The sequence below is a fragment of the Rhagoletis pomonella genome, unplaced genomic scaffold (genome assembly GCF_013731165.1).
Source record: "Rhagoletis pomonella isolate Grant_MI unplaced genomic scaffold, Rhpom_1.0 Rhpom_scaffold_00004, whole genome shotgun sequence".
Lineage (NCBI taxonomy): Eukaryota > Metazoa > Arthropoda > Insecta > Diptera > Tephritidae > Rhagoletis > Rhagoletis pomonella.
The window spans coordinates 31,612,549-31,625,946 of NW_023458558.1; the positions used below are offsets into that span (position 1 = coordinate 31,612,549).

General features: G+C 34.1%; 1 protein-coding gene across 4 annotated transcripts in view; it reads left to right on the plus strand.

Annotated features, from left to right (window-relative positions):
* LOC118737449 overlaps positions 1 to 12,826 on the plus strand; it is a 43,066-nt gene extending 30,240 nt beyond the window's left edge. For all 4 annotated transcript variants that reach the window (XM_036467944.1, XM_036467945.1, XM_036467946.1 and 1 more), the window contains exons 2-7: positions 7,193 to 7,915; positions 7,990 to 8,198; positions 10,963 to 11,581; positions 11,643 to 12,283; positions 12,344 to 12,490; positions 12,594 to 12,826. In XM_036467944.1, the coding sequence (XP_036323837.1) occupies positions 7,290 to 7,915; positions 7,990 to 8,198; positions 10,963 to 11,581; positions 11,643 to 12,283; positions 12,344 to 12,490; positions 12,594 to 12,742 (2,391 nt within the window). In that variant the 5' untranslated portion in view covers positions 7,193 to 7,289 and the 3' untranslated portion in view covers positions 12,743 to 12,826. The remainder of the gene's footprint in view (positions 1 to 7,192; positions 7,916 to 7,989; positions 8,199 to 10,962; positions 11,582 to 11,642; positions 12,284 to 12,343; positions 12,491 to 12,593) is intronic.
* The last annotated feature ends 572 nt before the right edge of the window (positions 12,827 to 13,398 follow it).

Sequence of the window (13,398 nt, forward strand, 5' to 3'; positions counted from 1 at the left end):
GTAACGTGGTACGGTCTAATGCAAATATTTGCTTACTTATAAAATGAATTGTTGATTAATAATCAAAATTGATTCAAAGTAAGTACGCTTTAATTGTATCTCACCTTGAGATCGTATTTCGCTATACTATGGAACTGTCGATAAAGAAGAGCTTTTTGACAATATCAAGAGAGATGATACATATATTATGTGGTTGGATCGGTAGGTATGCCCTTTGCCATTTTGGCGTCATATTTAATCCAAAGTACATAGAATAACTATTATGTGAATACATGCCAATGCAATTTGTGTATGTATGTAATTTTTTTGTTTTTATTTTTGCTTCACTTCGTAACACACTCGACCAACTAGTAGGTACTTATGATGTAATGCATTGCAACCTTAAACTTGAGCTTGAGCAAATAGCGAGGCATTGCAGTGAGTGACCTATGTATGTGACCGACGTAAATGGTTGCCGAACCCATTCCACTCATCAACTGAGCTTGAAATTACGTTTTACCACTAATTGGCTTTGCCGTTAGAATTATCTAAATGTATAAATACATATGCACCGATATATTAAAATGCATATGTATGTATATATAGTGCACTTAAAAATATATATAACTACTGATTTTCTTGAAAAAAGGTAACAGGGGGTACTACTGCGATCGGCAGCTGTTGTAAGCAAACGGCACATGGCGATACGGCATGTAAAAATTAGTTGCGGTTATTTGCTATTTCTAGCAGTACTGTATTGACTTTTGTTTACTTACCTTATTTATGGCCACTTGACTTTTCATTGTTGAAGTTCAAGTGCATTTAGTGTGGTCATGTGTATGCACATAAAAGTTCTCGTATAATCATCTCATATCGGGGCTATTAACACGTCGCTCCAATTTCAAGACTTGCTGTGATGCAAAATTTGTTCTAACAATTTAATTCAGAGACAAAAAAAAAGGTCTTTATGTCCTTATCTACGACCCATTGATTAGATGGGCATACCACTTGGTAGAATCTAGGGTCGATCCCGCTTTACGCATTTAAGATCAAAGTGATAAAACTTTTAAAGTGACATTTTCATACAAATTTTAGATTTTTAAAGCAACTAAAATCTTCTCTATATTTTGTGAATTTGGGTGTCAACTTTTTCACTCTTCATATTTTATAAAACAAAATTAAATTAAATTAGATTAAGCTTAAGTTAATAAAAAACTACATATTTTAATTTTCAAAGGGACTTCCAAGCATGCTCTCAAAGCGGTTTTTTCCACGCCTCCAAATCAGATTTGGAACGCTTCAGCTATTAACTAAGCGATTTATTTCTGCGCAAGAGAATAAAATAGTCACAGACCGCAATCAATTCAATGTTTTCGGCGCAGTCAAATAAGGCCCATTCAATATCAAAAAATTGTTACTAGTACTTGCAAGTTTTTACTGGAAATGCATTCAATAACCCACTCAATTTTGAGCCGAGAGCCAATTCGAGAGCGTAATAACACGAAAGAGCTGCAAATTCTTGCAAGTAAAAGTTTTACTAGCAGGAATTCGCAGGAGTCAAAAAGTAAGGTTATGTTTAAAATTCAAATATGAACAAAGTGTTTAAGATGATGATTTAATGAAACATAATTAGTGAAGTGAAAATATGGATGAATAATTTAAATCTAACGTATATTTTTTAATTTTATGGCGATGGGAACTGTTCCCAATTAAAAAGAAAATTTGCGCCTTAAAATTTAGCTGTCGGAAAATGTCAAAATGGCGTTAGTTGCACGTTTTTACTAGTTTTGCGTTCAATAACTTTTTTTTCTGATAACTTTCCCTTGCTCTCAATTTTACTCCCTAATTTTCTTTTACGCTCTCGCTGCATGGACATACTGGAAAAGTTATTGAATGGATCAATAGTTAGGCTTTTGTTTAAGTCGATGTTTGAAAAGAATGAGCCCGATCCTCGTCTTTTTTCGCATTATATCAATGTGTTGTTGTACAACAACAAAAAACACTACAGAGAAAATTATTTTTAACCAGATAACCTGATATCAAGGCAATGTATCATACGGTATTTTCCGAAATTTTATAATAATCTTATTTCTTTTCCATATTTCTTAAACTTAACGTTACATGAAAAGTGGGCGTAATTTTAGTCCAATTTCAAATATTTTCATTATCATGCTTTTTGTGTCAAGTACAATAATTATATCGAGTGTGGTACAAATAGATACATACACATATGTGGTCATGGGTCTAAACCTTTGTTATAATCGTATTTGCTAAATAATTATTCCAAACATCAATTTTGAGTAAATTAGCTTCAGTCTTCTTCTTCTTCTTATTTGGCGCTGAAACCACCAAATACATAAATTCTGGCCGAGTTCAGTTGTTTCTCTTCTGTGCCAACTGACGCCAATTGGAAATGCCAAGTGAAGCCAAGCCCTTCTGCACTTGCTCTTTTCATCGCAATGTGGGCCTTCCACTTCCTCTGTTACCACCAGCGGGTTCCAGGTTGAATACTTTCAGAGCTGGAGCGTTGGTGTTAATTCGAACGACATGGCCAAGTCAGCGGAGCCGTTGTATTATTTTTTATTAATGATTTTTTTCATTCCATTTTTTGGACCATAAAAAATAGTTAATATTAGAAACTTTTTCAATAAACAATTAAGTATTGTTATTGGAAGTCTGCTATGGGGAAACAGAGTTTTCCCATCGAAAAATATTGATTTTCAACACTTAAAATACATGGAGGACATCATGGGCTTTGAGGCAGTTCTAAATATCATTATCTTTTAAACAAAACCAGTATGGTAATTCTTTTTTCCCATTTAGAAAAATCATGGGGGGTTAGAGCTTAACATTTTGAATTATCCGGCCCACTTGTATTTTTGGACTACCTTAATCTTCATACACATACATATAACAGCAAATTTCTTGAAGATCAAAACCATAGCGTATCTGCACAACCTTCGGCACGTTTAGCTAAACAAATCATAAATCATTGCTATGAAATATGGAAATGCAAATTCCGGAAAAAAGTAAAAGAAACACAAAAATAATACAAAAATCAGAATATTTTATACATAACTGTGCTGCACACACATATATATGTACATATATGTAAACATGAGAATTTGCAAATTTGAAATTAAATAGCATTCAAAATCGCAGAAATCTTTAGTCATCACTTAACTTAGACAGCTCATAAAGATATCTGTGCCAACGGCTGCGCTCAGCCCAACTGATAAGCGTTGAATACATACATATGTACATATGTAAACTAAACAGTTGTTGCTTTGCAGAATCTTATTTAAGATCTTGTCTTTCAAGTTCTTTGTATGCTGGTGAACTACTTTCTTATGTACCATACATACAGTGACTCAAACAAGTGGCCATGTGTTGATGTTTTTTTTAATATTCACAATGTAGGTGATAACCTGATAACAATGCTACCATGCACACTGTTTTTAAAGTTAAATTCTTTTGATATTTTTCTTTAAAAATTAATCCAAGTTTTAGCCAAAACTTAATGAATCAAAGTTTCAAACTGTATACAAAATTTAGAATAATTCAACAAATTTGCATACAAATTTTAAATTTTTTTTCTAGCCTAATGAAGTGCAAGTTTAAAGCGACTGAAATCGCGTTGATTTTAATAATTCTTGTGTGCTGAGGGATTTTAGCACGTTTTCCCATATAAACATGAATTTCGTATGAAATGAAATGCGGAAGAACGTTTCGCAACAGAATTTCAAAAAAATCGACGCCAGTTTTTTATAAATTGCACTTGATATACGTATAAAAAAAAAAACGCAAAAGTCGTCACCAAAAAAAAAAAACAAAAAATATTAAAAATCAACTCGAAATTTTAGCCGGTTGAAACATGCACTTCATTGAACTAAAATTGTATATCCAAAAAATTGCATACCCAAAAATGTTTAAGAGTCTGTATAAAAAGTTTGAAATTTTGAGGAAATGCGGTTTATTTTCCAAAATTTTTTATTAAGGTTAAAACTTCGATTCACATGTATGGTTTACGTTAAAGCTTGTACAATATTTTTAAAGAAAAATTTTTAAATTAAAATAAATTTAAAGAAAAAATTTTAAATTTTTATGTTGAATACATGGAGCCCACACTGCGAAAATAACGCAACTCAATATGCGCAAAGCAAACATTTGAGAAATTCCAACTTTTTGAATTCAAATTGACGTTGTTTGAAATGGGAGCTGACGACGCCCACTTGATCTCCACCCCAAATGTACATTCCTCGATTACTAGGTAATGCAAAATGCATTTTCGAATGTGATGTGTGTTTTACTGATTATTTTTTCGTGTACTATACATTGCGTTTACTCACTGGGTTGTATTAATATTATGCGCCTACCAATATGCAAATACATACATACATATGTAGTAGAGCAACACGACATTAAACCAATTATAAAATATTTGCGTTTCATTCTTGTGGAATAAATTTACATACATTTTTCACATCTTGTAATCTGGTTTATTCTTTGTCATGCGGCTGAGTAAATAACTTTTCCTATGAATTATTCAGTAGCTGCAAGCCGTCGAGCAGACAATAGAAAGGCCAGTAAAGAGATTACTATAAAAAACTTTATATACAAGTAATGAAATAAATAATCTTCAATTAGTCTACAGAAAATCAATGTCAGTCGTAAGCCATCCCAGCCAGCAAAATCATCGTAAACAAGCTCGTAATTGGATATTTTCTCGAAGAAAAACCGGATTAAAAATCGTTTATGATAGCCGTTTACGACTCTTTTTCGAGCACTTTTTCGCATTAAATTGTGCATCGCCTACGAACAGTCGTAAACGGATCGAAAAAGCATTCGTAAGCGAATATTTTTACGTCCGTTTTTTAATTGTAAACGAGTTTCGTAAACGATTAATTTACGTTAAAAAAGCGTTTTTTTACACTGCTTTATCTACTGTTTTTGAATGCTAAAAATAAAGGCAATTAATTAATTGAAATTATTGTAGTTCTTTTATTGAATGGAATTATAATTAATAAATATTTATAGTGCCGGATCTAAGTATTGGCATAGAGAATTTTTCGCAATGTATGCAAAGTTTTTTACTTAAATTTCTTTTCGCACATTATTTTTTTTAAATATAGTTAGTACTTTCAAATCAGATTTTTGAGAAAAATTCTAAGTATGCAGTTTTATATCCCATTATATTTTAGTATAACATAGTGCAAGCTTGAAGTTGCCAGAAAACCGAGTTGATTTTTGGCAATTTTTTCACGCAGTTTCTTCCATGCAAATTATTTGCGACATTTTTTTTTGTATGGAAGAAACTGCGTGTAAAAAATTGTCAAAAAACAAAGAGGTTTTCTAGCTATTCAAGTGTGCACTTTATTATACTAAAATTAAATGGGCTATAAAACTGCATACTTAAAATTTTTCTAAAAATCTGATTTGAAAGTAGAACTTCTTACTAACTATACTTTTATAAAAATCAATTAGAGAAGAAATCAGAATAAAAAACTTTGCATTCATGACGAAAAATTCTCTGTGCCAATATTTTTTTCCGGCACTGTATATCTGAAGATATTTTCAGATAAATAAATATTAACAAACTATCTATTTCCAAATTAACAATTAAATAAGAGGGGTTTAATGTATATTATAAAGTAGCTGAATTTATTTTTTCTTTTTTGCGGATAGGCTGCCAATTTTTTTTGCCGGTCGTGTGCATATTGGAAGTGCTTCTTTGAAACGGAAATAAAAACTTCGTCGGAGTTAAATTTTTGACGAAAAGCACCTAAAAAAATAAAGTTAAGGATTAAACTCCATTGGAAATCGGAAAATAAATAAATAGTGGTAATAAATAATATTATAATCAGTACTTCTTATTGCCGCAGTCGTTGCCAAACCAATAGCGTTGCATTTGGTACCAGTTCCCTTCCACGAGAAAAGTTCTGCTACCTCATCTGTAATAATTTTCCGCCAGTACGTTCTTAAACATTTATCTACATTTAAAATATTTATAGCTTCGAGTTCAGAAACCTATAAAGTGTTTAAAGAATGCAATAAAAATTATTTTATTATGGTTAATTTATGTTTTTAGTTACCAATAATTGTTGTTTTTCACTTGAACTCCCAAGGTCTTTTTCAAATTCCATAAATGCATGCTTTTCCTTAAAGGGGCTTCTTGGCAGGACGCCCTCTGCAATGGTTGGTCTCTTATTGTTTCGAAGGGTACCATTTTCTTTCCTTAAAGCAATCACCTCTGAAAATAACCGCTCCAAAACAGCTCCAATTTTTGCATCCATCTGATTCACTTTTTCGTTTAAGGGGTCCACGGTTTTTTTTTTAAGAAAGTGGTAGATCGTCCTTTGCGTTTGCACCAGTCTGCCAATAAATCACATACTTAATAATTTTCTTAAATTAAATATTTAACAAACTACTTACTTATAAAATATTGTGATTGAAGAAAAATTGTCAACAAAACTAAAATTTTTTCTTGTGCTGACAAATTATTACAAGCCTCTTTCTATTATATTTTTTTGTTTTATCGTTTACGAGCTTTTCTCTAACTTTTTGGCGATACGAGAATCCCTCGTAAAACATAATGTTCGTAAAATGTACGTTTTTTTGCTGGCTGGGATACCGCAGACGCGTTATATGTGTACGTAAATTAGGGTGTCTCAGAATTTATTCAAAGTTTTCATGAAAAATACACGTGAAACAATCGAGGTATATTCCAAAACATTAGAGTGCCGATATATTGCCGATAGAAAGAGAGATACGATAAGAAAATGACAATTTTACTTTTCGAAATTCAAGGGGATCCTCAAATTTTTATTGACAGAAAGAAATTCAAATTTAAAAAAAATCAACACAGGCTGTCCCTATTCATTCTCCTGACAGTGTATAGGTTAATAATACTTTTAGAAAAATTTAGGGTACGCAGTTTTGCAGCCAATTTTAACGTAGTATAATAAAGTGCAAGTTTTAAGTGTCTGTAAAATACCGTTGATTATCGGAAATTTTTTTGTTGACGGTATCATGCATTTTCTTCCATATTAAAAAATTGTCGACCAGACTTGTCATAACAAAAACTATTTAAAATCACTCAATGCATTAAGTATTTTAGATTTTATTTTGTGTCAACATATTGTTTGCACATATTGGTACATAAACATATTTGAAATAATTCTATATTTATTTTGTGTTAATTTGCATATTTTAGAAGTTGGACGTATAAAGTAAAGTGCACCACTAGTAACAACAAATTTATCTGAGTTGAAGGCAATCAAAACGAACTATTAAATTGAAGAGAATACCGAATGCCCACAAATACAATCCTATCGAGAATGCAAACAACCAATCAAAACAATTACATTACCGCCGAAGATATACCATCTATAGCAAACAAGACCACCAATAACCAAATAGAACCTATTAAAAACTATAATGCTTTAAAAGCAGAACACTCTTTAGGAGGTACGTCTGTAACAAATATGACAACGACAAAGAGCCACAAAGCAGCTTCTACACCGATGGACCAGCAATCACAATTCGAGGAGGACAATGATAATTGTATGATTGATATAGCCACAATGCAAATTGCTGACGATAGCAATAATGTAGTCAAGCCAACTGGCTCGAATTCCAACAACTACAGCAGCAATAATAAATGCACATGTGGGGATGAGCAGAGCGATACGAGACAGAAGGCTACCGCCGTGGGGGAGCAACTGAAATGTGCTGGGACGGAGGGGGACAGCGACAATGAAATCGATATGAAAACTACAATCGAAAACAAATGTGAAAATATAAAAATTGAGGATGAGCGGGAAGATGATAGTTTAGTGCACGACTACCTTAATGTTTTGGAGATCAACCAAGCTGAGGAGGAGCAAACCATTACTGAACTAGTAGATGCTAGTGGGCAAAGAAAGTGTATAGAAGCGTAAGTAGAACATTAGACAGTTTTGGCAAACTATTTCTGTTTCTATGTGTTTGTACGAGTATGTTAATTTGCAGCAAGCAAAGCAATGGCATGCGCGTCGCTTTTGGTATAATTTTTAGGCTAATGCTGCCGTTGGCTAACAATGTTATGCGCAGCTTCAAGGGCATACGTGATGTACGATTTTTGCGTATATTGAAATCTATTGCTTCCAGCCGACAAGCACTCACCAACTTGATGGCGTTTGCGGCCAATACAATATCGCTTAATTTGTCGTCGGTGCAAGGTGCGTATACGTAACATGCGGTACTGTATATTTTGTAGTTGAATAACACAGATCCACAACAAAAATCTATGAAAGGTTCCTCTGACCAAATCTAGGTGAATAAGTAATATTTACAGGAAATTGTATGACCAACAAACTGCATGCAACAAAACCTGCTGATGTCAGATGAGACTGGCATATTATCGTATAGTTTATCCAGAGATAAACTCTAAGGGCTGATTTTGCAGTTGGTGGCAAGGCGATATATGTATATCTTTTTTTACTAAAAATAATTTATTATTTCCTTACAAAGTATGAAGCAGTCGAGATTTTTTGACACCCTAAGCTACTGAACAAATTTGGACAAGATGTTATTAATATAATCTGTATCGATAGGGCTATTCTCTTAAGTACTTAGACATTTTAAAGATAGCGTTGCCGCCTGTCTAAAAAATTATAGGATCCGCACCGTTCTTTAGATTACAAAAAAATAGGTGTCAAATGAAAGAGCTTGACACTACTAGAAGTTCATTAAAGTTCTACCCAGAATTGCAACGGACGACGGTAAAGCGGTCGACGGTTAATCGCTGTCAAAATTAAAACTGACCAAGGCATATGGAATGGCTCATTATTGCGATTGATTTAAATTTATTTCTATTTTTACCACTCAGCGGAGACAGCACACGATTTATTGAGTGTTGATTGTAGTATTTTTTATTATTTTCACAAGTTTAGCAATGTGTTTATCCATTTTCATTTCCAGCAAATCTACACACACACACACAAAAAAAAATTCAATTTTCAAATCAAAATGAGTCAGTTGTCAAAGCCGTCGTGCGTTCCAATTGTGTTTACTCTGACGGATTTCACTGCAGCAACTGTACAGCTGTTCACCTACCGCCGACCGCTTTGCCACCGTACAGTGGGCAAAAAGGTTGTGACAAATTAATTTTGAGATACCAAATATGAACCGATTTCTAATTTCTTTTTTTTTTTTTAAATAAAACATAGTTAAATTTCGCGTCGATCTATCCGTGGCGATTTTTTAAAAAAGTTCTGGTTTTTTATTTATTTATGTTCAAAAATTAAGAAAAAAAAATAGTTTATTAAATATTGTAGGTATTTAAAATTCCTGTGAAGTATTTTCCAAAAAATTGGTAGCATTCAAACGTAAAATTTTTTTTCTTTCATTTTTCAACATAAATAAATAAAAAACTGGGGCATTTTAAAATAATCGCCACAGACAGATCGACGGTAAATTTTATGTGCTCTTATTAAAAAAAAGAGACTTGAAATCGGTTCACATTTGGGCTCTCAAAATTAATTTATCCACAGCAATCTTTCTTGCCCCATTGTGCGCCGTCCGCTGTAATTCTGGGTAGAGCTTAATGTATTCATTTGTTAGTAGGGTTGCCATCCTTTTCAAATAGGTGTCAAACGAAAGAGATTGACTACTATTTATTAATTTGTGAGCAAAATTTTTCAAAATTCCAAGATATTCAAAGTTCGTTGGACTAAAATATGAGATACTAAGTGAACATACATACATATATGTGCAATAAACTTTCATTTTTTCTAGTGGGGTTACCTTCTATTTAAAAATGTTTACCTTTAGATATGCAATAAAGTTTTATGTTTGGAGTTTAGAGTTACCGCCTGTCTCAAAAAATATAGATCCACACCGTTCGTTTCATGAAAAAGATGAGATGTGAAATGAAAGGTCTTGGTTTCCTCTGGAGTAAGGGCAATAGGGATTGCAAATGACTTGCTGTAGCGAGAAGATGTTGAGAAAGATAAAAACGGAAAATTAATTTACATTCATTTATTATACGCCCTTTCTTCACAATATACATTTTTTTTTTTTTGTTAGATGCTTTAGTGAAGACAATACCCATGAGTCCTGTGGATTAGCCTAATAAATTTCAATAAAATTTTAATTTCTGGTAAAAGTGTGTTTTGCTATGAGCATAAATAAGGCGCTGGGTCAAACGGTTAATGTGGCCGGTATATATTTCAGTGCACCATGCTTCTTACGCGGATAACTACCCAAGAGTGAAAAATTATCGATTGTTAAAACAAACCAACTTATAGTTAGCTTTTTGGCGAGATTTCGATTAATACCTCACTTTTAATTAGCTATGACAAAACCAACTTAAAGTGAATTGCAAAGTCGTGCAGGAGTCATGCAGACGCAATCGGGAGTTGGTTTTCTTTACAAGTTTCTATTAAATATCCTCATACAAAAATTACTTTCAATACACTTTTTTTCTGAACTTCGCAGATTCTTTTTCATATTCAGGACAAATAAAAGGAAGATCGAAATTTTATACTATCATTTTGAAGTTATGTCTGACGGTATTCGAATATGGGGCCACCCAAAGCAGAATATATAAACAAATATGAAATGTAATAAAATAAAGTAAATAAATAAGTAAATAAAAAAGTAAAAAAACAAAAAAATATTTTGTTTTTCTTATTGATATTTTATGTCCAAAAGTAGTTAGTTACAAGTTAGTTGACATGTAATGCAGAGGTATCCAGGTCTGACTTTTTTGCGGCCATCGCCCCACAAAAGTAGTTAGCTTTTTTCGAACAAAATACACAGTTAAAAGTTAGCACTAGTGTTCGCGTAAACAGACTAAAGTTAGGTATAAGCTAACGTCACTCCCTGCAGGGTATGTATATGTGGCTCTTTGACGTGTACACATTCAGAGCGTAGTCTCCAAAAATCTAGCCGCAATTAAAAACTCTTACTCATAAACATTTTACATTTTACATTTTACAGTTTCTCAACGTATCGATCCAATTCTGAAGCTTCTCAAAATACGTAAGTCCCCCGATGGCATTGAAAGTCTACCAGATACGCCGTCTATTAACAGTATATCCTGGTTTCCCACCTCCGCAATATCGACACCGCCGCCGACTCCTAAAACGCCTAGCACTCCTACTATGCCATTTCTTTCACCTTCATTTCGCGAACCTTCGGGAGTGATGCCTGCTTTTTCTACCAGCAAGCGAAAAACCACAATACCACAGACGCCCGCGCCAAAATGCTGTACATTAAAGGTGCTGGCAGAACCGCCACCAGGAGAGCCCATACGCGCCGACATTGTCTTCATACACGGGCTGCATGGTTCTTTGGTAAATACATGGAAGCAGGGTTTATGGGAGAACGAACGTCAACCGGAAGGTTTCGAACGGCCACCAAAACCACCAGTACGACCACCTAAACGGCCAAAGCATTCACGCGCGGTCTTGTTGCATCCACCACACAAGCAAAAACGCGCGCGATTCGCGCACAGCGACTCCAATCAGCGGGCAACACAAGAGCAAATGGAGTATGATGAAGTTAAAGATTTGGATGATGGCTTCTTCGACGCAACTGAACAAGAATTGAGAAATGGGTACGGTAATTATGAAGTTCGTATGAAAAAATTTATGATTCATTCTTTTGAAATTTTCTAGTATTTCCTATGTTTGTGGCGCGCCACAAGATGTAAAAAACTGTGATGGCATCGAATACAGTTTTCCCACATTCCGCTTACGTCTGAACGACAATGGCCGTCAACTGCAGGCTGAGTTCGAAAAGATGCAAGAAAGCGCTGCGAATGACAATGACCCACACTTGCAGCCGCCACAACAGCAGGCGAACAGCGGCAGCAAGCAGAAAAATTCAACCAAACTCACTTCCGATGATCCGAATTATTCCAAATGCTGGCCTGCTGATTGGCTGCCCCTAGACTGTCCTAGTGTTCGTGTCATAGCGCTTAACTACACCACCGATCAATACTTGTGGCGACCACTATGGAAAAAGAAGGAACCACGATCTAACCTAATTGAACGTGCACGCGAAATGACTGAGCTGCTGATCAAGCATCGTATCGGTTATGGTCAGCCGATCGTGTGGGTGGGCCATTCTAAGGGTGGCCTGTTTATTAAGCAAATCATTGTCGACGCATGGGAGAGTGGACGACCGGCTGTGGCGCCTTTATGGCGTTCCTCACGCGGTGTATTCTTCTATTCGGTGCCGCATCGTGGGTCTCATTTGGCTTGCATTAAGGCGCCGCTCCTAGCGCGATCCATCGAGATGTTGGATATTGAGAAAAGTGAGTGAGCCACGTTTGTTGTCCTAAAAAAAAGAAACCCACTAATATTTTCATTTGCAGATAACAAATATTTATTGGATTTGCATAGACGCTTTGCGGGTCTATATCACTTGGGTCATATTAAAATTGAGGTGTTTAGCTTTGTGGAGACTGCATTAACGCTGATGTCTGTGCTCTATCTGCGCATTGTGGGCGTGGATTCGGCAGGTGAGTAGGATATATTAAGTGTGGAATGCTGACAGTTTTGTCTTTGATTCATTTGTTTATTTAATTGTCGGTTCTTATAAACTTGTCCTTGCGTTATTGACAGATCCTGGCTTTGGTGATGTGTGCGGCATACGCTTGGATCATCGTGAAATTTGCAAACCTCGCGGCAGAGATTGTATTCTTTACAAAGAATTGGTTAAGATGATTAAAAAAGTGATTGAATTTGATGAACATAAGCCATTTAGTGACTAGAAACTGTTCGTACCTTATTGGATTAAAGTACAATAGATAGAAATAGTATGAGACCAAAAAATAGTAAATATGAATTACAAAAAACGCAAACATATTTACACGTATATACTTGTAGAAATAAAGTTAGTAATAAATATTTCGCAAAATATGGTATACATACATATGTATGTGTATATTATATACTTATGTAAAACATTTAGCGTAGTATATATAAGTTATAAAGATACATATAAACTTAAGAAAAAGTTATTAATCGGATATTTTATGTACATAAATATTGTGATTCAACTTCAAATACTTACATACATATATTCAATAACACAGACGTGAATTTTGACTTGGGCAAGACTATTTGCATAAAATGTTTGCAGTAATATTTGAAATTTTAAGGTTAGTTTTAAAAGTTTTTAAATGTAAAAATCTCTCCCGTTTTTTTATCCCCAAAATATCTGACGTAACGTTACGGAACGGAGATTTTCATTGTATAAATTTTTGTAAAGATTAGGTCCATTCAATATCAGAAAATTGTTAAGAATTGTTGCAAGTACTTGCATCTTTTTACTGAAAATGCTTTCGATAACCAAAAAAATTTGCAAGATAGAGCGAATTCAAGAGCGTAACAATCCGAGAGAGCTGCAAATTCCTGCAAGTAAAAA